The following is a 27960-nucleotide window of genomic DNA, read 5'->3' as shown; positions in this document are numbered from 1 at the left end:
GGCATCACAAGGGAAAGGGCTTCTTCATCTTGGAAAGCAAGTGGCAGAATTGGCCCCTTCTGTGACTCTGCACATTGAGAGTCCCCGTGTGACGTATGGTCCTGGCATTGCAGGCCATCCAGAGGCAGCTGGAGGAGGTGGAGGAGCGGCAGAGGGCTTCCGAGATCCAGGGCGTGAGGCTGGAGAAGGCGCTGAGAGGAGAAGCAGGTAGGCATCCCCACCGGCAGATCCGGAGCAGCGGGCTTGGGTCCGTGTCTGTGGTCCGAGATCAGTGGCACCTGGGCAAGACATCAAGACCTTGTCACCTGCTGTGGAACTTTCAACGCGGACCTGCGGTGCTCAATCCACAACTGCTTCACACTTTCAAAATCAAACTGGTTGCTCATTTGAAATTCCAGGGTCAGCCTGTAGGGCTTGGGTTTCTAGTCTGCCCAGTCTCTCTTCTGCTAGTGTGAGTGTTCTTTGAAATTCAGGGGTTAAGGTAAATTCAGGAGAAACAGTTGAAACAACCAAGCAATGTTGGTAGTGATTCAAAACCTGGACTTGGAGTCAGACTCCTTGTTTCTCCCTTCACCAGCCATATGGCCTTGGGCCAATCACGTTCTCAACCTTTGTGAACTTTTGTTTTCTCCTCTAATGTGTGGATAATGGTGGTTCCCTATGTAGAGAGCTGAAATAAAATTGCAGCTCTGTAAGATAGGAATAATAAAAATTAAAGAAGATGATTGCATCAGGTATATGTGAAAGTAGCATGTTGCCTTGCATAAGGTAAAGCAATAAATGCTAACTATCCACTGACCGCTTCAGATTCTTAGATGCAAGCAGAATTCATCTGGTGAAGACCTGCCACATGTTAGACATGGAGACAGTGGGTCTATAACGAGGAGCGTGGCATTTTCTGCCTTTGAGAAGTTTATGGTCCGTTGTGGAACACAGACATGTAAATAAATAAACCACAGTCCAGGAGGATGAGTGCCATGGTGGGAACAAACATCAGGGTGGAATGAGGGCAGAATCACCAGCTTCCTAACTGATCTTGATGGGGAGGGTTTGCAGCGGGGGTGGTCCAGTTAATCACCTGGAAGTAGTCATCTACTAAGATGAGAACCGGAGGAGGAGCAGGAGGGAACGAGGGAGGTAAGGAGATTGTTCTGGCAGAAGGAATAGCACCTGCAAAGGCCAAACGTGAAAAGACGTGAAATGCCTTAACGAATGAGGAGTCAGCGAAGGGTTTTGAGATGAGGGATGAAACTAAAAGATATCTACATGGTTTTGTTTGTTTGTTTGCTTTTTTTTTGTTTGTCCTGTAGCAGTGTGGTTAGTGAATTGGAGTTAGTGAGGTTATTGTCTCTTTAGTTTTCTCATGTTATGCCTTTAGCCTCTGTATTTTGGAATATAAAGTGGGAGAAGCAGACACTGAAAACACATGTTGCTTGTTAAACAACATTGGGAAAGGTTAGGGCCTCAGTTCTCTTAAAAGTTCAGTTATCTGAGATTGATGGTGCCAGTGGGGGCAGACCGAGATTTTGTGAGACCTGAAGCTCATACAAAGTCATGCAGGCAAAACTGTGGGACTGTTCCCAGAAGCCTTGCAAGGGCCCATCCACGTGAGAGGTCCTGCGGTTTCAGCTTCAGTAGCTGTGTGGTTATTGTCTCTTTGGAAACTTTGGAGTCTGACTTTATCCCTCTGCGCCTCAGTTTCTGTGTTTGTTAAGTGGGAATGACAATCATCCCCGCTTCTTGGATTTGGGGTGAGGATTGATTGAAACAGTTTATAAGGAAGCCCTAGCACAGTGCCTGGCACCGGGTAGATGGTTAATAAAGTTTGTTCCCTTTCTTACTGCAATACTCTGTGCATTTCCTTGCAGAGAAGCCAAATCCACCCATCAGAAGTAGGTTCTTGACAAAAACAGTAACTGTTTCTTGTTACTTGGAGTGAGAGTCACTGCTGGCCTCTACAGCTGCTGTCAGGACTTTCAATACAATGAAATGTTTGGTCATGTTCCCAATCAGAAAGGCTCTGGCACTTTTCTTTAGGAATCCACTGATTTCAGTGAGAGCCTTAGAAATGGAAAAAATAAACCAGCAAAGCTAGGGCATGTTTCCGTTTGCTGGGGAGGCACTGTAGGATGAATAAAATTATAAGCATCAAAGAACCCTGTGTTCAACTTCTGTTCCATTGCATTTCGGCTGTGTGGCTTGGGAGAATCACCTAACCTCTCTGGCCTCAGATTCCTTATGTGAAAAATAGAGCTAATAATCCTCATATTCCCAGGTCATTTTTAAAATTAGGGGTATCAGTGGGCCAAGTGTCACCCAAGAGTACCCATCACATTGTAGGCCTTCAATAAATGGCTACCTGATATTATTTCACAAAATATTATTAAATATCTACACACATGTTTTAAAGAATTAGTCTCTGACATTTGCTGTTGAAATTCAAAGTCTAGAAGCCAAATTTTTAGAACTTTTAAAAATCTTCCTTACCCTCACTGTAAAGAAAGGCTATTTTGACTTAACAGCTAAAGAAACTGGCCAGCTTCTGATGTTTTCAAAGGTGTATTCGCCTGGCCAGAAGATGGATTCTGTTCATTCCCTTTATATCCTTGGTAATTTAATTCCCCTGTTAAGTGTATGGGCCTTTTTCTCCTTGATTGTCCTTGTGTGGGTGACAGATGCAGATCAACAAGGAGCAGGAGACTGAGAGAGTCAAGTCACAGACAGCAGCCCCAAAGGAAACCAAACAGAAGATTTGCAAGCCAGGCATCGAAATTAATACACTCTAACTTGTAATAACATTTGTGCAATAATAATATTCCTTTGCAGTTTAATATTCTACTCAGCCCCTTTAAGAGATTGCCCTGGTGCTTAATGAATGACCAATGCTTATTAGGTTACGTTGTATTTGAGCTGGCCTGGGCTGCTCTGGTTCAAGTGATTTAATGGGAATTATTTAATAGGTATTATTAGGATAATTAGAAAATGATCACAGTTAGGCAATAATATTGAGCTATAAAGGTTGTGAATAACCAAATTTAGAGACAGGCCTGAAAACACGAGTCGTCTGCGACAGTTATGCAAGTCTCCTCTGATAATGATGTGCGCCAGCCTGAAAGGGTCTTTTGTTCCTCGGAGTTATTCATTAGGCGGGCATTGAATTAGAGGAACATGCGGGGGTGCAGGACGGAGGGCAATGATGGCTGATGAGCAAAATGAGGCTTTGATGAGCTCCTAATTGTCGTGACAACAATTCCTGCTTTCTTTTTTTCCAACAGTCAGAAATAAGCTCCCCCACCCCCAGGAAGGGTTTTTCCCCATTTTTCAAGGCAAAGGAAACAAAGAAAAATAAAAATCCCGCAATCCACCCCAGATGACAAGTCATTATGTTCTGTAGTGTGTGTGTGTGTATGTATGAGGGAGATGGATGTCCTTGACAAGGGCAGTAGATTCTCTAGATGGTCCTAGCCACCCAGGGTAAAGGACCACAATGTGCAGCAGCCTGATTGCCCTCTGTGAGGAAGTCAAGTTGATTTTCACAGCCACGTAGACTCTTCTTGGTCAAGCAAGAAGACCTGCTGGTTTGTTCGTTGTCAACGTGGTAGTCAGGATTAGTGCCAGGGCCATGGAATTCCTTGGTTTAGCAAGAGACCACCATTCAAGTTTGGATGGTGTTGATAATGGGATCTGTGCTTTCTTCAATACCTGAAGACAGGTAAAATCTGATGAGAACTGAGATTGGCTTTGAGGGAGAAGACATTAGTGCCCAGGGGAGTGTATGGGAATCACTCCTCTCTTATACGTTTACCAACGTTGGGGAAGGTTTACCAGCTGGTTGCCTCCATTGAGCTTCCTTCTGCTGCTGCTGCTGCTGCTGCTGCTGCTTTTTTTTTTTTTTTTTTTTTTTTTAATAACCAGATGGCTGCTTCTTCACATAGATAAGGGGTTTACAAAGAAATTTTAGGATGTGTGAGGATGCCAGCAGGTGGCAGCAGGAGCACACATGATGACAAGAGAAACTGCAATAAATCCTAGCCAGGAAGAGGGAAGTAGTTTAGCTTACACTCTGTGGTTTTTATCTTGACTCCTTCTGAGGAGCGGAAGGAATAATAATTTCCTGGATAACGTGCCAGTGAGGTGTCCTGAAAAGAACACAGATTTTAGAATCAGACACTCCCGAGTCTGAGTCCTGATGCCATTTATAGACAGTGGCCGGGAGTAACAAGACTCCGAAGTTGGGGGCTAAGCAATCCAGGAACTTGGATGGGTTTGCTACACTCCACGTGCTGAAAGTAAACAGCGAGATTCAGGGCATCAGAGCCTGGGAGCTTTTACTCTCAGCACAGCAAACAGCAGGAAGAGCTACTTGAAACATGTTGCCCTGTATCTAAGTGCTGTGGTGTGACCTGATAGGCCCAGATGGCAGCTGTGCACAAAGTGGATTGTGCAGCACCAGAGAACCTCAGTGCAAGGAACAAGCCAGCCCCCTTTCCCAGGAAGCAAGTAATCTCCCTGGCTGATTGCAGCAGTGGCTCAGGATCACAGGATGGTTAGGCCTTGCTGTTCAGCATATTTAACAAAGACACAAAGGGATACTTGAGGTCTGTGGCAAACTACCTCATTCAACAAATGTTAATAATCTGTTCATTATGTATTCATCTCTGTTTCCAGTCTCAGTAGCCCCCTGGTAGGGCAGTGGCCTTATAACAGAGATAGGCCCAGTGAGGGTGAGGCTAAAATTCTCTTCCTGAAGAAACCTTGGGTCCTCTCCATTGCATAGATTCTGGGGCCATTGAGGCTTCAGAGTTACATGCCTTAGACAATTGCTTTACACACAAGAATTCCCATGACAGCAGCAAGAAATGCATTTTACGTCACAAGTTAGTACACATAAATATATAATTGAATAAAGTGTTTTCAGAAATAATAGCAAATTTTGCTGCATATAAAAGACTGATACTGTCTGTTCTAGCTCAGTTTTAGTGCCTGTTATGACCCATAAAATTAATTTTGCAACCCTCTGTTTTAAAAAACACTGTCACAATGATTTTACCTGAAAAAATATCTTAAAATAAATACCCAAGTGGCCACCTCAGCCAAGAATATAGAGTGCGGTTCCTAAGAAGTATGGAGCAGCAGAATGGAGGAGTAGACACTATAAAAGTCCATTCACTACAATAAGATACTTTTGAAAACATTGCTAGGCTCTTAAGTGAGAGAAATCCTTAGCGCCAAGAAAAAGGAGGGTGAAAAAAAGCTATGTTGAAACCTACTTGTTCCAGGAAGGAAGCAAACACAAAAACAGAAATCCAGGGTTGCCTTGGAATAAATATCGGTGGTTTTGGAATCTAAGTCTTGGTTCAAACAAAAAGTAGGGGAACTAGCTAGCCTTGAGAGTCTCACATTAAATCAGATCTCTAGTGCCCCCAAAACCAACTATAGATCCTCTATGAAAGAAACCATGTCTTGGTTTAGGCTCTCAGGATTCAGATAGTCTAAGTTCAATAAAATATGAGCTTATAGTAATTTTTTAAATCACCCAAAACACAAGGAAGTGAGCCACCAAGAATGAGAGTCAGTAAAATCAACAAATTTAAATGGCCACAAACTATATTAATTATCAAATACAGAATATACTATGTCTCTGTATAAAACATTTAAAGAAATAGATTACATACAAAATGAGCAAGCAGAAAAATAAAAGTGAACAGACTATACCACGTTAAACTTAACCAATCCTAACTGTAATCAAAGTATCATCATGAGCTTCCTGCTGTGATGTAGAAAGAAAGACACATCTTCACCTATGCAGCATCTCAGCCAGAAATGCTTAACCTGAGTTTAACCGTAAAAATATAATCGGACAAATTCAAATTGAGAGACAATCTGCAAAACAACTGACAAATGTCAATGCCATAAAACAACAAAAAGGGAGTGGGGGGGGATCTAGGGGACTGTTTTAGATGAAAAGAGACTAAATAAATAAAACTAAATATAATTCTGAATACTTTAGGCTTAAATTTTTCCAAATAAAAAGTTAAGAGGAAAATGATCAGGGATGTTTTCAGTTATAATATTATATACTTAACCCTGTTATCTTTTCTAATTTAAAAAAAAAAAAAAAACACCTTTATTGTGGCATGGTTCCTGTACAGTAAACTACACATATTTGAGATGTACAATTTGATAAATTTTGATAGATGTATACCAGGGATTTAAAAAAAAAATTAAATAGTTTAGAATTGAAAATATATTCATTGAAACTAAACACTCAGTGAATGCACTAAACAGTAGCTTAGATACAGCAGAAGAGACAATTAGTGAATTGGACAATGTGTCTCAAGAAATTAACTAGAATGCAGCACATAAATAGAAGGAGATAGAAAACAAAAAAGAGTAGCTTGTAGATGTAGAAGACAGAATGAGAAGTTCTGATATATATTTAGTTTAAGTCCCAGAAGGAGAGAATAGAGAAAATTAAGATTGGGTATTATTTGAAGAGATAATGGCGGAGGTACTAAGCAAAGCATTTAGAACAGAGTCTGGCACCAAATGCATGATATATGATCATTAGCTCTATTTTTCCAAAGTGGATGAAATATATGAATCTACAGATACAGGGAGATACAGAAATCAGGATAAATTTAAAATAAATTCACACTTACCTAGGCACAATGGGGTGAAAATGTAGGACACCAAAGATAGATAACCTTGAAGGGGATAAAGAGAAAAAACAAGTCACTTAAAAAAAACAAAATTTTTACTGACAGCTCTCTTCTCAACAGCAAGAGTAGGTGTTAGAAGACAGTGAAATAATAATTTCAAAAGGCTGAAAAAAATCTTCAAGCTAGAATGGTATACCCAGAAAAATATATTTCAAAAGCAAGTACACAATAAAGAAATATTCAGTTAATGAAAGATTCAACTATCTACAAACAAAATTCTAGCAAATATACTTTAAGTGAAAGAAAAAGATAAAAAAGGATAATCTGAAATATTCAAGAAGAAATAGTGAATGCAAAAAGTAATAAACCTGTAAGTAAAACAAATAAACATTATCAGTATAAAACAGCTTTTTAAAAAGATAGAACTAAATAGACTATATACTGGACTAAAATGGACATTAGCTTGGAGTTGAGTGGTCAGAAGTGAAGTATTCCAGGGTCCTTATGTTGTTTAAAAGGAGGCTAAGATGTTTATTACGTTGAGACTTTATTAGGGTATGAAGGATACCTATTTGAATTTTAAGTGTAATTATAGAAAGAATAGAAACAAAGTGTATAACTTCCAAATCAGCTGGAGGAAACAAAGGGAGGGAGAAGAAATTTAAAAAAATAATAATAAACCAAACAAAACTGCCAATTCAATTCTAAATAGAAATTAGGAAGTGTTCAAAAAAAAGATAAAAAGCACAAAGAAAGATGGTAGAAACAAGTCCAATTATGTCAATAATAGTAATGAAAGTTGAACAAAACAATTATATGCTATTTAGCAGACGCATATAAAACATAAACAGAAAGGTTTCAAATAAAGGATGGCAAGTACATACCAACGAAATAAGGCTAGAGTCATTATATTAAAAGCAGATAAAATAGCCTTTAATATCAAAACCATGAATAGCAACAAACAGGGTCACTACATAATTTTAAAATGATCAACTCAACCAAGAAGAATGAGTTTTAAATGTTATATGCATTGACTATAACAGGCTCAAAATATATCATACAAAAAATGATAAAACCAGGGAAAAATGTCTACTATCATGGCAGGAGATTTTAGTACATCTCTCAAAATAATGGTAGTCAAATAGACAAAACATCACTATAAATTTGAACATTGTAATTAGTAATTTTAATTTAATGGGTATTCTTTTCAAGTTTACATGGTGATTTACAAAAATTGGCCATATGAGTTCATAAAGTAAATCTTAGAGAATCTATATTATACAGACCACATTCTGCCCTACAATGTAGTAACTTAGAAATCAATAACCAAAAGATATTTTTTAAACCATATATTGGAAAGTAAAAATAAAAAACTCTCATGGATCAAAGGAAAAAAATCAAATGGATATTTTTTAAAATACTTGGACATTTAAAATATACTAAATATGAAAAGGAAAATAATAGATTAAAATTCATGGGGTGCAGTGAAAGCTGTCCTGAGAGGTATTGCCTTAAAAACTTCTATTAGAAAGGAAGAAAGACTTAAAATTAATGAGCTAAGTATCCAACTTCATGAAAAACAAAATAAACCTAAAGAAAGAAGATAACAAATATATGAGCAGATGTAAATGAAATAGAGAATAAAGATGAAATAGAGAGGGTCAAGCAAGCCAATAACTAATAAAAGACTAAAAGCAATCCTCTTAAACTGATTTTTAAAAGTAAGAGAGAAGAAATAAATAAATTAGGAATGAAAAGGGCAGACATAGCCACCAATATAGCAAAGATTCAACAAGATGAAAGAATATAATGAATATTTAATCCAATTAATTTTAATACTTGGCAATCTAAGGATGACTTAACAATCATCGCATGAACAAATTAAAGAGGAAAACCATATGGTCTTTTTGATAGGAGAAGAAAATACCACTAGACAAAATTAAACACTTATTTGGGGTAAAAACTTTTAGCAAAAAAAGGACAGGATAGAACTTTCCATTTGCCTTCTTGAAGCTTACATTTTGTTCTCATGTAAGTTTCAGGTGCACAGCATTATAATTTGACACCTGCATACCCTATAGAGTGATCACGACACAATTCTAGTTACTATCCATCAACATATAGTTGACCCCCTTCACCCATCTCACCCACCCTCAACGCCCTTCCTCTCCAGTAACCACTGATCTCTGTGTCTATGAGCTTGTTTTATTTTGTTTATTCATTTGTTTTGTTTTTTTTTTTAGAGTCCACATATAAGTGAAAGCATATGGTATTTATCTTTCTCTGACTTATTTCACTTAGCACAGTACCTTCAAGGTCCATCCATATCATTACAAATGGCAGGATTTCATTCTTTTTCATGGCTGAGTAATATTCCATTATGCATATATACCACATCTTCTTTACCTGTTCATCGGTCACTGAACATTTAGGTTGTTCCCATATGGTGGCTATTGTAAATAATGCTAAAATGAACATAAAGGTGCATATGTCTTTTCAAATTGGTGTTTTTATGTTCTTTGGATAAATAACAGAAGTGGATCTTTTGGGTCAGAACGTTCTTATTTACAAGGATAGCTTACAAAACCCAGCAGCAAACATCATTGCTTAATGGTAAAATATTAGAAGCATTTCTTTTTTAAATCAAAAATAAAAGAATGATGCCCATCATCACCTCTTCTATTCAACATTGTACGCGAGACCCCAGCCAGTACAGTAAGACAAGGGGGGAAATGGCACAAGGTTGGGAGGGAGAGAAACACATTTTTGTTGCTTCCAGATGATAGCGTTACCCACTTGGAGAACTCCAAAAAAATGTACAGGTAATTTTTAAAAAATAAGAGTCTAAATCACATGATTGGAAATCAGATCAAAATAGAAAAATAAGTGGCATTTCTCTATCTCAACATCAGTTTCTAGAAAATGAAATAACAAAGAAGATACCACTTACATTAGCATTAAAAACATAAGGTGCCTAGGAGTAAATCTAACAAAAAATGCACACAACATCTATGGAGCCAAATTTAATACTTTACTGAAAGCTACCAGAAGACCCAAACGTAATCTCACCTGTATGAAACATGATATAAGCCAGCAGCAGCACTGCCATTCACAGGAAATAAGTGATTCTAGGATGACTGGTTTTCCATACAGGAAGAAGATGAAATTGATCCTTATCTTAAACCATATAATAAATTTCATAAAAATTAAGGACTTTAATGTGAAAATAAAACTTGAAAAGTTAAGAATCTTTTTGACCTCTAGTTGGGAGTCTATAGATGCCATAAAAGAACAGAAAAGATAAGCCACTAATTTGGAACATATATTTGCCACAAATATAACCAAAAAAGAATCAGTATTCCAGAATTTGTAAAGAACTCGTACAAATCAATAAGAAATAGGCAAACAACTCAATATAAAAATAGGTAAATTGCATAAGTATACTTTCACAAGAATACTCATTAGTAATTAGGAAAATGCAAATGAAGACTACAGTGAGAAACTATTTGAAACCATTAAATTTTCAAAACGTGTAAAATCTGATAATACTAAGTATTTGGCAAGGGTGAGGAAAAACGGGAGCTCTTATTCAGTGTTAGTTGGAGTATAAGCAGCAACAACTCTTTGCAAAACAACTTGGCTTTATGCTGGAAAAGGGAACATTTGCATACCTACTACTCAGGAATTTCATTCCTAAGTATATACTCCAGAGACACTCTTGCCCACATGGACCAGAAGACAAATACAAGAATGTTCATAGCAGCATCATTCACAATAGCAAACCGCTAAGAACAACCTAGATATCTATTGACAGGGAAATGGATAAATTGTGGTACAGTGAGCTGTGTCACATGCAACCGAATTATTATATATACAGCAGTGGAAATGAATGAGCAACACAGAGGCATTTTAGAAGCATAATGGAGAATTTAAAATAAGCAAGATGGCAGAAGACTGCATATGGTATGATATCACTTCAATAAAATTCAAAAGCAAGAAAAACTTTACGGTGAATAGATACGTTGCTAAAAGCAAAGCAAAATAAAAAGCTATTTAAAAAAGGAAGGATTTCAAGTTTTGTTTCTCAGCTGCAGCCTCTGGCTCCCAGAATAGAATCATGAGCTACCTTCCAGCATCTGCATCTTGGCTTTGCCAAGACGGAATCAGGCCAGACCCCCAGTGCAGCTTTCTAGATGATCACCATAATGTGTAAGGAGCCTGCGGGAAGTCAGTGTACCCAGAGCGCTGGGTACAGGAGGCCTGGCTAGAGATTTAGATGAAACAGGCCCATGGATGAGCACAGGAGCTCAGAGCTGACCAGAGTCCAGAGAACAAGAGGCAGGGGCTGAAACTCAGCCAGGCTGAGGGAGATGCTTGCACATTGCTACCAAGTGTTCCGGCTGCAATTACTCTAATGTCTTTTCATGCTCCAGATCATCACTGAGGATATTTGAAGGCGCTGATACAATTGCAGCAAAAACCAAATTAGGACTTCTCCTTCTCCTGGATTCTAAGGAGGCAGGAAATCACATCTAAAGAATTAGCTGGTTGGGAACCAGAGAGCAAAACAAGACCCAACTTGGAAAAACCACACACCAATACACAATCAGAGAAGCGTTCAGCGTTACCAACAGAGGAAAATGGTTAAGAAGCCATGACTTTAAAGAATAGATTGTTCATTTATTCTGTTAGTTTCCATTGAGAAAAAAGTTATAACCGTTAAGTGACAGTTACTCTATGGTAGGCAGGGCCTACGTGTTGTCGGGCTAGGTGATTTGAACTTGACTGTGGGGGCGGTTATTGAAGCATTTCAATAGAGAGTGACAAAATTTGCTTTGCCTTTTTGAGAGCTCACTTAGGGAAAAGCGGGTCAGTTTACAGGACTCTATTAATATAAAGTCGTTTTGTGTTGAGTTTTGGTTTTTTTTTCAGGGTGGGTAGATAATTAGGTTTATTTATTTATATATTTATTTTAACGGAGGGAACCCAGGACCTCATGCATGCTAAGCATGCGCTCTACCCCTGAGTTCTACCCTCCCTACCTAAGCAAGAGGAATCCTTGCGTTTTGTCTGGGAAAGAGCAGGATATGAGGACATAGTAGCAAATGAAGAACCAGGTAACAGTGACCACAAACAAGCAGGGGTGGCCGTGCGGGTTAGGTAACTGAGCTATTCTATTCCCAGTCAGAGGCTGCCGGCCTTCTGGCCACACCAGTCTGGCTGCATCCTGGTTCCAGATAAGGGAGTTACATCCCTGCCCTGGAAGGGCTTTCAGTTCAACAGCAGCCCTGGGACCAGCTGGAGATGTGGCTGAGCAAACCGTCTGTGTGGGCACAGAGTCTCCAGTCTTCCCAAGCAAGTACTGATGATCCAGCCCACTATGTGACCTTTCTGTTTACATACAGACAAAAAAATATAACTTTTAAAGAGTTTTTATTAATCTCAAGTGAAGTTACCAGATAAAGTTCTGCCACGGGTAATCAAGTCAGGGGTTATTCTCTAGCTGAATGTTAAAGATGTACAGAAAATATGCCCCATAGAACTGCAGAGCTAGATCCTGAAAGGAACAACGTGGTGGTAACAATGGTATGGTTTACTGAATGTTTACTAGTACCAAGCACCATGCTAAGCATTTTACACGCATCATCTCATTTAATTCCCATAACCAATTTATGAGGCAGCGACTATGATCATTCCCATTTTTCACAGGAGGAGACTGAGGCAGAGAGATGTGGGGTTAGTTGATAAGGTCACACATTTGTTAAGTGGGAGGGACAGGTCTGATCTCAAAGCCCACGCCCTCTGCCACTTCACCCTGTTGCATCTACGGTGAAGGGTAATGCAGGTTGAGACTTCTTTAGGACCTACAAGGAAGCTATCTGATGGGTAGCAGTGAAGTGATGGAAAGCTCAGTACATCGTTGGGGTTGAGAGCAAAGCAAGTCTGGGCTCAGCATGGTCTGTCTGCACCCAGTGCTTTGGGAAAGCAGATTCCCTAGAAACCTGCACTTGATTCCATGTTCAAAGATCCCCCTCAAATGATTTTGACTATTGAGGAAAGGAAGACTCTGAAAAAAAAATGAACTGTAGGCTATAAAATTGAGAATTAATCAATTTAAAAAAGTAAATTAAATTGATTGATTCAGTTCAACCTGTGTTTGTTGAGTCCAGCATCAGTAGAAATCAATGAGGCTACGCAGGGAACTCCCTAATGGACCAGATTTTAGAAAGACACACAAGAAGGATTGGAAAAGGGACACATAATGCAGAATAAAAGTCTGGCTCCAACCTGTACGTATAATGTAACAAAGAGGGTAAATCTGAAAGACAACAACAAAAGATCCTCTAAAGACAGCAAAATAGTATTGTTTCTTTTGGATTGAGAACAAGGCAAGGGTAGACTCAGTGCTGAGGCAGATGGTATAATGTTACATGACTGGGGAAAGTGAGGACTTGCTGCTCTCAGCTTTTCTGTTTTCTTTATCAAGGAAAATGGTCCTCAATCTAGCAATGTTAAGCAAATATCAAGATGAGGAAATTGAATCTGGACAGGTGAGAAAAATGGGGGAGCAATGAATTCAGGTTTCTAAGCCCAGTGAAAGATGATGGGTACATACATAGAGCAGAGTCTTAGACACAGCAAGACTCAGTCAGAATCTGTTGAATGAACTGAATTAACCCCATCATGTTGAAATAACTTGCCTATACACCCTCAGTCTTTGAGAACTCTGGAGGAAATCCAGAACCGAAAGCCTAGAGACAAGTACATTTTCTACTCTTCATGTGGGAAACGAACATGAATTCTGATCCTCGTCAAAATTCTAGAAAGGATTATTATGGAAAGTGTGAACACTGAGAAAGAAATTGAGAGATTACTAGGGAACCATAGATGTTTACTTAGAAGCTGTAAAAAAACAAATGTCATTTCCTTTTCTGGGTGGAGTTGTGAGGTTTGTAGTGCCAATTATCAGGGCAAATATTGTGAAGATTGGTTTCAGGAAATTATTTTGATGTTAAAGTTTCTTACAAGAGCCAGACAAGATACAGAAATGTGGGCTGGATGATACCAGTTGGGTGCCATGCATTTAAAGTTTATAGAACAGTCTCACTCCAAGGCTGAGAAAGGTGCCTAATGGGGCTTGACAGCTCTGTTCCTGGTCCAGACCCATCTGATGTTTTGTTTTCCAATATTGTATAAAGGTCTGGGATGCCCTTTTATTCAATTCCACGAAAATCCCAAATCTAGGAGAAATATGTCAGATGAATAAAATATTCCAAAGAGTTCCCCTTGATGGAACAAAATAAATAAGACGATATTTAACAAGACACAGAAAGAAAGTCTTGAATTAGGTTAAGAAAAAGATCAATGGCAGAAACAGAACATAAAGTCCTCAGACTTCACCACCGCTGGTGTGGAAAGACCAAATTTGATTGCAAGTTAGCAAGAACCAGGTGAAGACAGGCTGCTAGAAGGACTTCTGGGTGGTGGGTATAGCTCAGTGGTAGATTGCACGCTTAGCATGCAAGAGGTCCTGGGTTCAATCCGCAGTACCTCAATTAAAAAAAAAAATTTAAAAGAAATTTTAAAAAAATAGAGGGGGACTTCTTCAATTGCAAGGCACAGGGTGAAGGTGCAGAGGGTCGCTCCACTCTGGACTGTTGATATTTTGTTTGATTCTGGACTCCTTAAAAATGTGTCCTGGAAAATTAGAGGGCAGGTAGAGGTGGGAGACCCTTTTATGACAAAAATCATAAAAGACCTGGGGGTACTGACTCTGAAATGAGAACACTTCAGCGGGTCATAAGATCTGTCTTCAAATAACTGAATATCTTTCATGTAAAATGTATAGTTATGTGTTCTCTATGTTTCTCCAGAGGGCAAAACTGGACTCAGTGGCTAGCGGCCAACCCATTGAAGACCAATAGAAAGAAGTTTTCAGTACTTGAGAGTACACAGCCCTGCAGTGGGCTTCTTGGACAGCAGAGAATTCTGCCATCCATGGAGAGTTACAGTAGAGGCTGGAGCGGGAGGGAGGTCGAGGGAATGCCTATGTGCCTCCACGGCTGGAAGAGATGACCTCTAAGTGTTCTTCCATCACATATATTATACGACTTGAATGGTGGCCATTACTGCTTATTGACCTTATACTATGTGCCAGGGCTGGCTTAAGGTCTTTATGTGCACAATCCCACTGCATCTTTATAACAGATGGGGAGACCAAGGCTCAGGGAGGCTGTCGAGTGCTCAAGCCCACACAGTTACATGTCCAAGAATAGAAGATTGATTCCAAGTCTGAGTTTGAAGTATATGCTCTTAAATTCTATGTTGTATATGACCTGCAGTATGTTTACTTCATTCTTTCATTCAACAACGAAAGCCCCAGGATGCCCTGTTCTTCACCTCTTCCTCTCCCTGGAAAACTCTCGCTCATCCACTTAGACTGAGCTCACCTTCTGTCTCCTCTCTGAGGCTTCCCCCACCTCCTCCACACAGGACGAATTGCTCCCCTCCTGTGTCACATGGCGGGGGGTGCCTGGTGTCCTATTCGATTGTGCAGTGTTGGTTCCCCCACTGGATGGCAAGCTCCCAGTTTCCTGAAGAGCTGGAATGGTGCTTATTCACCCCTGTCCCTCAGCACCACCAACAGTGCTTCATTGTTGGTGCTCAGTATGGTCATAAGCTTGTCCATTCATCTAGCCATTCAAGAAACCTCAGAAAGAATATTTATTTCTCTCCCCGTTTTAATCCTTCCTGCGTGAAACTCCACATGTCATCCTCCTACTCAGCCATCTTCAGTGTTCCTTTGTGTCTACAGCGTAAAGTTCAAGAGCCTTACATGATGTTCAGGGGCCTCTATGATGAGACTGTCATACACTCTGAGTTCTCGTCATCCACCCCTTCCATGTCCCCTTAGCCCCTCCTGATCCCTGTCTCCATCACCTTCTATCCTATCCCCTCCTCTTTGTTCATATTGTTCCCTCTTCTTGGAAATGTCCTCTCCCATCCTCGTTATTTCCTCTCAACTTGTTATCTGTTCTTAAACGTCCCAGTTCAAACATCACCTCCCTTGGGAAGCCCAACCTCACACCCTGACCAGGAAAACCCTCTCTTCTCTGTATTCCCAGAATCCTTTCTTGCTCCTTTGTTACAGTGACAGTTTTCTAACAGTCTATTTTGTTTTAGCTTTTTGGTGCAGCTGATCCAAAAGATTATCTACCAGTCCTCTTTTCAGCAGGCACTGTGCCTTACTATCTCCAAAATTCTAGTGAGGTGTAGCATTATCTCTCACTGGATCCCCAATACCTAAGGCAGTCCCTGACACCTATTCCATAAGTAAGTGTCATTGAATGAATGGATGGATAAATGTATGAATGAATTCACCAGAAGTCAAGTTCTGCATTGTAGCCAGTTTGCATGTTAACTAAATACATAATCTGGGGCATTGCATATAAATTACTCCAGACCCCCAGTTTCCATATCAGTAAAAAGATGATCAAGGAGACTGGGAGAAAGGGAACTCATTTTTAGGGACGACTGTGCTGTGTGCCAGGCAATGTGCTAGGGGCATTATTTACTTTACTTGCCTATGTGAGGGAGGGAGGAAAGAGGCAGGGAGAGAGGGAAGAAGGGAGGAGGTGGAAGGTGTGGTTACAAGCAGTGAAGAGCATGGGTTTAGGAGAAGGCTTGCCCTGGCTCTGCCACTTACTAACTGTGAGCTTGGGCAAGTTATCTTAATCTTTTAAACTTCTGTTTCTTCAGCCATCAGGTGGTGACAATATGGGAACCCACTGGTGAGTTTGTTGTGAGGATCCAATGAGATGTTGACTATAGGGCGCTCAGCCCATCGACTGGCACGGAACTGCTGCCTTACAACAGTAGCTCATTATTATTATATTACCTGTGTGTCTGCTCGTTCAGTTTAACCAATGAAGAAGCAGAGGTTCTGAGATGCTAAACAACTTGCCCAAGGTCACACATATCTTCTGTTTTCCTCTCCGCGTGTGGGACCCTCCAGGATAAACCCTTTGAGAATAGCCATGAGCAACCCAGCCTGTGTTCTCATTTCAGGGAGAATTACTAGAAAGCCCCCCCCCCCATGTCGCTATTTCTCAAATATTCCCAGATTTTAACATTTTATTGTCTAAACATTTAGCATCTAACATTGAGTATCTTTAAGCAGTGCCAATTTTCTCATGGTAATTCTTTTTAATAAAAGAATAAAGGTCATAATCCTAGTTATAAGAATGTACGAATATAACTTTCTCCCTCTGAGACCCAAAGCTCATAACATGTTTTTCCCCCATCATTTGGCTTTTCTTTGTGCAAAAAAGTCAAAATGCCGACCACTGCTCCTCTATGACCAAATGAGGGTGTGAGCTTCCCTGCCCCATGAAGGGAGCCACACCCCACCTGGGCACTCAGTAGGCTTTTGATTTGGAAGAAGAGAGGATGTAGTAACCAGGAGGGTTATGGGATTTTCTTTAGTGGCAGATGTGATGCACAAAGGTCAGGACAGTAGCAAGGGTCTATGCCCCTTGGAGCTGATTTAAGTATTCATGCCCTAGATAATCCAAGAGGACCAGCCCTGGAGGAGGCACAGGTGAGTTTCATTTGTCACGCCCGTGACCTTGAGGCATCAACAGGCCGTCAGGGGGCTGCCACCTGCAGAGCCATTTTTGCTACAAACATGGCCCCCTAAAGCTGTTCCAAAGCAGTTTGATCATGGGAAGAGAAATGCCAATCTAACCCATTTGCTGTTGATTTCTTAAGCAGATTCAGGCACACAGGATGAATCCCAGCTTTTGCAGGAATGGTTTAAGCTGGTTCTGGAGAAGAATAAATTAATGCGATATGAGTCGGAGCTACTGATCATGTAAGTAAGGCAACACAGTGAGTCCTAAAAGCAAAGGGGGCGGGAGTGGGGTGGCCCACCCTCCTAGGTTGAAGTCCCAGGATTTTTTCTCCTTGCGCATACAGAATTGTGATTGAGACAGATTCATATTTGATGTCTTGCATATCATGCTGCCATTAGTGCAGAGAATCTTCAGTTGCCTGTTCTCTGCTGTGGAGTCCTATGGCTAAAATGATTTTGGGTGATGGGTCTGGAGCTGGAGGGCATTTGGGTAAGGCATTTTCAATCCATCCCCTCCCTGCCAGACTAGGGGGACCCACCTGCAGTCACACACCTGCAATGGGGAAGCCTTCCTTGTGGTTTGAATGGATTGAAGGTAGAGACCTGTCTGGCTGTCCTCTGAATGAGAGGTTGCAGTCTGGTTGGGAGATCAGAAAGTAGAGATGGGTCTCACCGCACTCTGAAAAAGTTGAAGGTCACTATGCCTGTCACTGTTCTGGAGGGAAAGAAAGTTCCACTTTATATAAACCGACTAAGCACCACAGGTTGTGCTGGGGGTTTCACTTACGCTGACTCATTTCACTTTTCATCCCAATCCTGGGAGACAGTTTTGAGTCTCTGAAGGGGTCTAATACATTCTGTTCCTCATCTCTGCCTGGGTTCTGAACCAGGTGACAAATAACACAACCAATGGAGGTGACAGACAGAGCAGCACAATAGAGCATTTGTTACTGATAAGGCTAGCTTGGCCACGTACAAGAGCCCAGGTGGGCTTGCTGGCTGTATTCACTTCTCAGAGCTGGTGTAACAGGTGAGCACAAGAGAGGCGGCTTACGGCAACAGAAGTGAGTTTTCTCATGATTCTGGAAGACAGTCTGAAATGAAGGTGCCAGGAGGGCTACGTTCCCTCGCAGGATCTAGTGGAAAATCCTTCCCCGCTTCTTCCAGCTTCAGGCGGCTCCAGGCATCTCTTGGCTCATGGCTGCATCACTCCAATCTCTGCCTCTGTCTTCACTCAGCCTTCTCTGTATGTCTGTCTTCTCTTCGGTCTCTTGTAAGGACACCTACCATTGGGTTTGGAACCCACCAGGATAATCCAGAATATTCTCATCTCAAGATTCTTGACTTACGTACATCTGCAGTGACCCTTTTTCAAGTAAGATCACGTTCATAGGTTCCAGGGGTTAGGATGTGGACATACCTTTTGGGGGTTCACCATGCAACCTACTGCACTAACCAAACCCCAGAATTAGACACGCTCATCTACCTACTCCCAAAAGGTAGTGAACCACTTGTCTCTTGTCTCTTATTAGAGGCAAGGCTATTACCCTAGACCAGTGGATCTCAACTGGGGGCAACTTCCCCTGCCTCCTCCTTCCAGAGATGTTCAGTGACATCTGAAGACATTTCTGTTTATTGCAACTGGAAGGTGCTACTGGTATCGGTAGCTAGTGAGCAGAGGCCAAGGGTGCTACTAAACTTTCTACAATGCACAGGACACCCCCACTTCCCCCACCAACAAAGAATTTTCCAGCCCCAAATGTCAACTGTGTCAAGATCGAGCCCATGGCAAGGCTCAGAGTAACTGAGAACACAAGTTTGCTGCAGGCAGGCTGATGCCAGGAAAGAAAGGGTATAAGCTGAGTTCTTCCCAAAGTTACCTCCCCTGGGGTGAGAATGAGCATAGGAGTGAAGGCCGAGAGAGGAGGCCGGGAGTTCTACTCACTGAGTTCCACTGACATGGAGGAAAGTGCCAGGCATGGGGAAGTGGGGGGTCATCTGTGGGCATTATTTTTTCTCTCACAGTTTTTTAAATTGATGCACATGCTGAGACTCAAAACAGCTAGTCCACATCCACCTGACTTCAAAGCGCTTTTTATACATCCATACCATTTGCCTTTGGGTGAGGTCTAAATTATAAAATGTATTCAACAAAAATGTATCAATAGCCTATAATGAAAAAGAATATGAAAAGGAATGTATGTATATGTATGCTGCCCAGGGATGGCATGGCCTCGGCATGACGATGAAGTGGATTCTGCTGTAGTGGTCAGCTCACTACACATGACACTCCTCCCACAAAGTTCCCTCTTAGAGGAAGATCTGAGTGGGGCACTTCCATTGGCTACCAGAGTGGGCCAAGGGAGGTTCAGTGTCAATAACAAAAGGCAGAGTATCGAAGAAAGCATGGACCATGGCCCAAGTAGTAGTAGAAGTAGTGAAAAAAGGATGACAGCAACCCACAGGTGCAGTCAAGTGCCCCGACACTGTAGCACAGATGTGTGCAGACTGCAGGTGGGGCTGGAAGGGAAGGCCCATGTCAAACCCAGGGACCTATTCTCAGCCCTCACCCTCTTCAGTGTCTCTGTAGCAGTGAACACCTTTGACTTCTCTCCTCCCTCAAGACTTCCCTCTCTTGGTTTCTGTGATGCTGCATTTCCTGTTTTATCCTTCCAACCTTGCTTCTTCCCTGGCTCTGCCTCTTTTGTTTGATTTCTAAATGTAGGCATTCCCAAGCTCCTGTCTTCCAACCCCTTTTTCCTCTATAGGCTTCCTTTTAGGGATCACGTGACTTCACCTATCACCTTAGACCCCTGCCACATGTATTCGTGGTCCTCATTTCTGCTGAGCACACTAGAACTGCATTCCCAAAGTTTTGGGGAACCACCGCCTTATCACACAGCCCAGCACGTGGGGGCTTTTCCCACACTCTGTGATCTACATGGGATACCCCCAGGCAGTGAGAGGTCAGGAGACTCCATCTGACCTTCACCGACAACTAGCTGCACTTCTTGACTTTGCTGTTGTATCAGTGGACACGCTGAGTCCCCAGAACTCCAGCTTGACTCCTCCAAAGCATCACCAACTCTTTTTTCCCTCACCACCTGCACCCAGATGGATGGCTGTTTGAGTGGTATTGCCTCCATCTGGACACAGTGTCTCACTCCTGTTTCCTCCGCATTTTCTTGTTTATCACAATCAGAGATTCAGGAGTTGTTAGAGGTGATACTTGACATCATGTACCCCTAAAAGAGAAGAGTTTCAGGTTGTCGTTGCTTCTCCCCTGAGCTGTTCTAGTCATTTCTTCAGGAGCCATCCTGGAGTGGCCTTCCACAAGCTTACTGAGATCACATCACCACCTTCAGTTGCTTCCCACGTCTCTGGAGTTCAGCATATCTCAGCAGCTGAAACTTTTGAGTTTAGAGATCTTCTAAGACCCCATTTTAATAAGGAAGAAAGAATGCAGTCGCTATAGTCAATGGGCTTATCAGCCAATATCTCTACACAGATCTCCAGTATTTACAAAGTTGGAACATTTTCTCACCCCCAGGGCCCAAGAACTAGAACTAGAAGATCATCAAAGCAGACTGGAGCAGAAATTAAGAGAGAAAATGCTCAAGGAGGGTGAGTATGGTGATACGTTCGGGGCCCTTGGTAAAGACTTTTTCCCTAGAAAGACACTTGGCCCGAACGCGCCACACAGTGCAGAGTGGAGCTCGTCCTGCCTTGTGCGACCAGCCTGGGGGGCAGAAGGGGGCATAAAGCCAGCCTCCCTCTGCCCCCACCGGAGCCCAGCAAGTCCCTCTTAGCTTCGTTCACTTGGGCTGTGAGAACAGCATTTGCCCCCTCCCACATGCTGATAGGAACCAAGTCATTTATTCACACATTTATTCACGGATCCATCCACTCTTTTGACAAACATTTGTTGAGACTCCAGAGTGGGCTTGGCATGTAGAGAAGAGCATCCTTGCCCTGTGGCCTCACTGGGGAGACCAATACCCAGACCATTCATTATAGCGCAGTGAGCTGAGGGCCAGGACGTACATGCTTTGGGAATGCAGAGAAAGGCAGGCTTAGTTCTGCCAGGCCCTGGGGCTGGTAAAGGAACATCCTTCCCAGCACGGGCTGGGCCAGGGCATCACACAGGAGGAAATTATTTCCACCAGGAGGGAGGGAGAGTTGAAATAAACTTAATTAACACCATATACTGCATTCACAGGCTCCAGCCAGCGAGGCATAGTCACTCTGCTTTATGCCTGTGTATTTGTGGGGCCAGAGCCATGTGTGGCTTTCCTACATTTAGACTTAAGTCTAGAAGAACAAATTAAATCATTTCTGTATACCTCATGGACTGAACATTGCACTGACTGTGGGGAGACCTGCTACAGGGCAAGCACTTAGTAAAAATGAGTTGTTACCATCATGATCATGCTTATTCAGGCATTTTATCCCCATTTTACAGATTAGAAAACTGAGTCTCTGAGAACTTAAAAAACATGCTCAAGGTAAATGATGGGGCCAAGACTTCAGAACAGATCACTGTAAACTCAGGGTCTCCTGTCCTTTCTCACATAGCAGTGTCTGTAGAATGTTTCTTTACAATGTTAGAATGCTATTTCTAACAAAAGCTTTATAGAACTGCTCTGTATGGAACAGACAAAAGTGGTGTACATCATCTTTTATTTGTCAGAAGGGGCTCAACTGGTCCCATTATTGACAAATCAAAATTAAGAGGAATTTTTAATTTTTCTGTGTTGATCATCATATAAGGGGTACTCATACTGAAGTATGCCTAAATTAACAAACCATAGTATATAACTAATATCTGATTTATACATCTCAAAAAAAGTTTTAATGTGCTCTGTTTCAGGCTGGTAAAAAAAAAATACCACCAAAAACTTCATTAGCCAGTTTTGAACCCTTTATTTTTTTAATTCTTACTAAGAAGTGATGTTCATACATTTTCTAACTCTTCTGAGCAGGTACCAAAGAATGTAGCTCCTTCATTTTGCCTTCTCATCTTGCATGAAACCTTCATCACACTAGTTTTCAAGAAGAAAAGAAAGGAAGGAAGGGAGGGAGGGAGGGAGGAAGGAAGGAAGGGGAACTTAGTCTGGTAAATTTAGTCTGATGCAATAATTTAAACAGTCCCTGTAGGAAATGCTTAGTCTCTTTGGGATGAAAATGTTCAGTCTTGCAGATTGCCGCCCCTTCCATCTGCTTGATCCTTAAGGTGACCACCAGGTAATTGCGAGAGGGAGGTCTGCATGACTTTGCAGCATTAGAAATCTGTGTGGTTGCTCTGATTCATTGACCCCACAAAGCTGTCTCCTGTCAGTGGGCTACCACACTCTCTGCTGGCATTTGCAGCTAAGGTTTGTGCTGGCATAGCCACAGCCTGGTCATTCTCTCAGAGTGCTTAGAGCCTCACTCGCAGCCTCACTCAGCCTCGCGTTGGCACATCCTCCACTCCACTTGGCCAGACAGTCTCCCAGACCGGCTCTGCTGTGGGGCCACTTCACCCCTCATTGTGGGGAGCCCCATGGCAGGCTCACTAGCCAGCTATCTTTGCACCTCTGGGGCAAGTAGACACTTCTGGGCTCAATCTATGTGTGCCACACGGCAGATCAAGGTCTGAGGAGCTACACGCAGACCCCTCTTCTCTGCCCAACCATGGAGTACTGCCTGGCCCATGTTTATACATAGGGCGCCCTTCCAGCTGGCCTCTTCCCAGAGTTCCAAGCAAGGGGTCCTCAGTGTTCCCACCAAATGATGTGACTTTTTCTGCCCTCCTTGGGGGCTTCCAAAGTCAGGACAGAGACTGGAGCCCAGGGCTCTCACTCTGCTTCTCCTGCCTCTCTCTCCTCCCTCCCATTAAACATGAGGTGCCAAGGGAATGGTGCCTCTTTATTTCCCTTGTATCATATGTACCTGCTTCCTGACCCGATTCTCAGAACTCAGCCCAATGCACGAGACAGAGGCACCATCTCTGCTCCGGGATCCAGCTCACTGCCGAGCCCCCTGCGTTAAGTGTAAAGGGCCAATGGAGTCTGCAGAGGCCTCTCCCAAGGCAATGATCTGGTTGACAAGACTTAGAATCTGCCTTTGAAGTTTTATTTTGGAGTGTCAGAAAATCATCACTACCAGTTTCTTACTCTTTTCCTTCTATTTATAACAATCTTACCTCCTCGAGGCAGTCAAATGTCTCGGGCTGTTAGGAAGAAGGCCACGTATTCAGAAGGCAGAAGGGAGAAGCAGGGTGCCTGTCTGGAAACATCCCCCAGTGGCCAAGCAGAGCCTCTCTTGATGGCCGCCTGGTCTCTATTCAAAGGGCTGCAACTCGTCATTAACTACGAACGAAAAAAGGATTCTCATCACTGAAATAGTATTCACTGATGCAAATGGTTTACTTAGCAATTTTTCTAACAGATTGCTTTGCTGTAGCTCAGACATGTTTAGGGAAAGCCACCTTTGTGTTGTTTTGTTGCCTTTTTTTTTTTTTCCCCCCGACAGGGCTGCGGGTGAGGGGTGGGGGCTGGAGGGCTTGGTAAGGCTCGCCTGGTATTAACTTCTTTTTCTCACAAAGGGGTTTTCCCTTGTCGCTTTATATAGAGTCTCAAGATGAAAACTGAGCTGACAGCAGCACAAAGGACCCACCTTTCTAATCTGGGGCTTGGAGGGCTGTTCCCTGGTGTTAAATTCATTTCCTTGTTTTCTCCATGGAAATTAAAGGGCGGAACAAGTGCAGAACAATCAAGAATGCCCATGCCAAAAGCTCTCCCGGGGCCGAATCTTACCTGAAGTCCAATGTTTTTCTTTCTTTCTTTCTTTTTCTTCTTTAGAGAGCCAGAAAGATGAGAATGATCTCAACGAGGAGCAACAAATCCTCACCGAGATGATGCAAGTGATTGAGCAAAGGGACAAACTGGTGGATTCCTTAGAGGAGCAACGCATAAAAGAAAAGGCTGAAGACCAGCACTTTGAAAGTTTCGTACTCTCTAGGGGCTGTCAGCTGAGCAGGACGTGAGCAGGCCCGCGGGCTTTCTCGCTCAGAGCAGGCCAAGGACCAGATCAGGCAAAGCACCCCTCACTCTCTCCCACTTCCTTGCACTGGAGGTGTCAGACCTGAAACTTAAGTTATACTGCACTGCAATATATATGTTTTAATTTAAGATTCTCTCTGAGGCACTGCAGCTGCCCAAGATCCTCCCAGAGATTATAATGAAGAAAATACAAAGATTCTTTTGAAATTGGCAATCATCGTCAGCTGGTCTCTGAGATTGGAGGTGACCTTGGCCGATGACCAGCATTGTTTTCTCGAGAAACTGACATAGGGATTGACTTTCCTGCTGCTTTCATCATTTATCTTCCCAATTCATTGAGTTACACATCTTAAGATTTTTAAGAAACTGCCTTTTCATTAATATACCCGTATTTGCCTTTTTTGCATGGATGACTGGTTTCCAAATGTCAGAAAGAAGCAGCCGCAGTTTAAAGATTAGGTTAATATTTAAATTGTGTTTCCAGAGAAAGAGAAGAAACCTTGAGATTACTGATTACAGAAAGCAAATAACTCCTATAGCAGGTGTTAATTCAATCCAGGGTGAATTTAATTTACCAGGTGTATTTATAAGCCTTAATGTAATATACATAAGCAATGAAGAGTTTCATAGAACATTTGAGCCTTATTTTAAAAAAAGAAAGAAAGAAAAAAGGAAAGAAAAGTTTGACTTCATACCAGCAGGATTGTTAGTTTTCACCAAATGCTGTTGGCTTAGAAAAGCTATTTATTCTCAGAGCACTTTCCTTATGCCCCTGGAACAGTGAAAAATGGTTTTAGAAAATGAATAATTTTGAAGCACTTTTTTAAATAACTGTTGGTAATGGCAGAAAGGAAAACTCAGTTGTTGATAAAATGTTGGTGAAGTTGGTGCTGCTACTAAAAACGACCATTTTTGTGATCCGGGGTGAGGGCTGCTTTGGGGTCCAGACAGAGAAATGTCTCTGCTACTCTCCCCAGCATTTGCCCAAGAACTCCACAGGGCAAGACAAAACCACCCTGACTTCAAGGTGCAGCTGCATGCAGGGGCCCCATTTACCAAATCCCAAGTTGGTAGTGGATTTTTTTTCTTAATGACATTTTCAATGTGAAAAGAAAGCTGGGAGATGGAGTTTGTGCACTGGCACGGGATTCCTGGACATTTTGAGAGTTCACATGGGCACCAAAGGAAAGATCTGCAATAGTGATTTGTCGCCGTAAGTATTTGATGGTCTTCCCTCAATGGGATTCTTTGAGGATTCAGTCTGTCACTGACAAGAGACAGTTGTTGTATGTTTGGCCTCTCTCGTTTCTGCAAGTGTTTAAATGTGTCGTTAGACAAATGGTGCTTTGCAACCGTTGGCTCTGACTGGAGACCAAACTTTCCTCAGTATAAGTTGACCTATAAACCACTTCCGTCTGAGATGCTGTCTGTGCACACTGGTCAACTGACAAGCCGGAAATTAGGAGTGTGACGGGATTTCCCGAGTCAGCAAGGTTTCGGGTTGTATTAGAGCACAACCTTTACATGGTATACCAACTTCCAAAGGTTGCAGTTCTTTTTCTTTCTCCTTTCCTTCCCTTTTCTTTTCCTTTTTTCTTTTATTACTCAGGTTTTCTAGTGCCTGAATTGTATTATTAGGAAATATATGTAAGCATCTCTCTCTCCCTCTCAGTCTCTGGAAACTGTGCCACTTAAGGCTATTTATCCATTTTTATTTATTTGTGTATTTGGTGGAAATGATTTCCTCATCCTCTGGTTTTCCTTGTTATACTCTGGAGTAGATTTATTAGCATTAAGCTATTGGTATATAAGCTATTTTATATAGAGATAACCCAGAGGTTTGGGGGCAATGAGTTGTACAGTATTAGAGATTCATGGAGATAGTTAAAATAACATTTTCTGCCAACAGGCGTTCAGAGGTAAGACTATAGATGTGCAGGAATGTTAACTCATTTTAAGAAACAGATACATCCCTTCAGTTTTCATTCTAGCATGTGTAGAAATATCCAAGCGCGGTCTCTTCTGTCGGTTATATAAAAGTGCACTATTTGATGCTTGCATACATTTAGCAGGTGATGCTCAGAATGTGTAGTGTCTCGGTTGTTTTTGTGCAAAAGAATTAATTGCCACTTATTTTAATTTGTTCTGTTTCAGTCTAAAAGAAAGATTCTCCCAAAAGGGCCAAGAAAGAGGGTGGTTCTTGGCCCCAGCATTCTATTAATAGATGAGAGAAACAATTTGTTCACTTTCTTTTCCCAAGGTTATGTTCTGTGGTTTAAGGCTGAGTCTTAATCTGACCAAGCTAAAATATAAACCTCATATTTACCAGCCTCTACTCCCACCGGTTTTCAGTTTTCCCAGGACCTAAAAACCGTTTCAATGATCATCTCCAAAGGGACACATATATGTTGGCTGTTGAATTCACTCTAAATGATTCCGTTTATTCACAATAGAGAATGTTCAAAACCCTCAAAATGTAAAATATTGTACCATTTGGAGACAGTTTCTTTGAATGCAATATGAGTACAATTATGATGAAAACAGAGGGGGAGCCTTCTCTTTCCCATAAAATAATACTTGTGATCCAGGCTGAACCATTTAGGAATGAACGAGACAGAGAGCCCCAGTCCCAGGTCGTATTTCATAGTTGGTCTCATACAGCTTCTAAGTTAAATCACAGGGCATCTATAAGTTCAGAATTTTATGTAGAGTAGACCAAAAGGACAGTTTTTAAGCTTGCCAAACCATCCACTTACTAATTTGTTTAATAAAGATTCTCGAAGTACCGGTGGGAGTCTGTAGCCCTTTGCTAGGTGCAGGGATACAGAAAGAATATTATTCTTCCACTCCACCCACAAATAAATACAAAGGCAAACAAGTACAAGTCCCAAATAAATACAAAGATAAAGAACAATTGTTATTATAAGCCTCAACCTATTCTGCTCACGTTTATCTCAAGCACAAAGACTTACATCTCCAACTATTTGTAGTGCTTCTTTGGCAATAAAAACACGTCAGTTTGTGTTTCTAAAACTGTGAAAAATAATATCAGGTTATACTGTTTCATTTAAACCTTGACTTTGGCAGTGTTAGGCTACTTGGAATCAATCAATGCTGAGATGTAGCATGTTAATTGCAACCGAGAAAGGAAGTGGCAGGTGTTTCCAGCTCTGATGAGCTGCGGTGAAATTGATGTTTTCTGCGTTCTGGAGGCAGATGACAATTCAGCAGTGTCTGTCTTCCCAGGAAGCAGATTTACAGGCTTTTCCTTCCAAACTGAAAATGGCAGCATGTCCCACCCAGGTGGTTGATCAGAGAACTACCTCAGCAGGGCAGAGGTGGCAGGAGGCAGCTGGGGCTGCCACACGCACAGAGAGAGGGGCAAACATCGGATGTAGTGAGTGCGAACAGAGGAGTTTATTGTAATGAGAAGGTTCACGTGTGGCGGGGCGCGTGTCCTATTTCACCTACTGTTTCTCTTCTAACCTCACTGCTGAGTGGCTTTTGAAAGATTAATTTGCCCCGACAATTGGGAACTATTCGTGTGGATCGAAATGTGTTACATGTGCACTGCTATAAATACGGAAATGATCAAAAAATAAATGGTTTTCTGTCAAAAGAA

General features: G+C 41.8%; 1 protein-coding gene and 1 long non-coding RNA gene across 6 annotated transcripts in view; one reads left to right on the top strand and one right to left on the bottom strand.

Annotated features, from left to right (window-relative positions):
• Positions 1-27960, top strand: part of MICAL2 (microtubule associated monooxygenase, calponin and LIM domain containing 2) — a 213615-nt gene extending 185655 nt beyond the window's left edge. For 3 of the 5 annotated variants that reach the window (XM_074372378.1, XM_074372380.1, XM_074372379.1), the window contains 4 exons: positions 114-207; positions 17433-17535; positions 20846-20919; positions 24138-27960. In XM_074372378.1, coding sequence (XP_074228479.1) covers positions 114-207; positions 17433-17535; positions 20846-20919; positions 24138-24322 — 456 coding nt within the window. In that variant the 3' untranslated portion in view covers positions 24323-27960. The remainder of the gene's footprint in view (positions 1-113; positions 208-17432; positions 17536-20845; positions 20920-24137) is intronic. The other 2 variants (XM_074372377.1, XM_074372383.1) reach the window with 1 other exon arrangement.
• Positions 146-24231, bottom strand: LOC123619615 (uncharacterized). The gene is made up of 4 exons (XR_012509678.1): positions 24093-24231; positions 23480-23645; positions 6663-6707; positions 146-278 (listed from the first exon to the last, which is right to left on the bottom strand). It is a non-coding gene; the product is annotated as an uncharacterized LOC123619615 (long non-coding RNA).

This window comes from Camelus bactrianus, chromosome 10 (assembly GCF_048773025.1).
Source record: "Camelus bactrianus isolate YW-2024 breed Bactrian camel chromosome 10, ASM4877302v1, whole genome shotgun sequence".
NCBI classification, from domain to species: domain Eukaryota; kingdom Metazoa; phylum Chordata; class Mammalia; order Artiodactyla; family Camelidae; genus Camelus; species Camelus bactrianus.
Note: the sequence above shows the minus strand (reverse complement) of the source record. Positions and strands in the feature narration are given on the sequence as shown.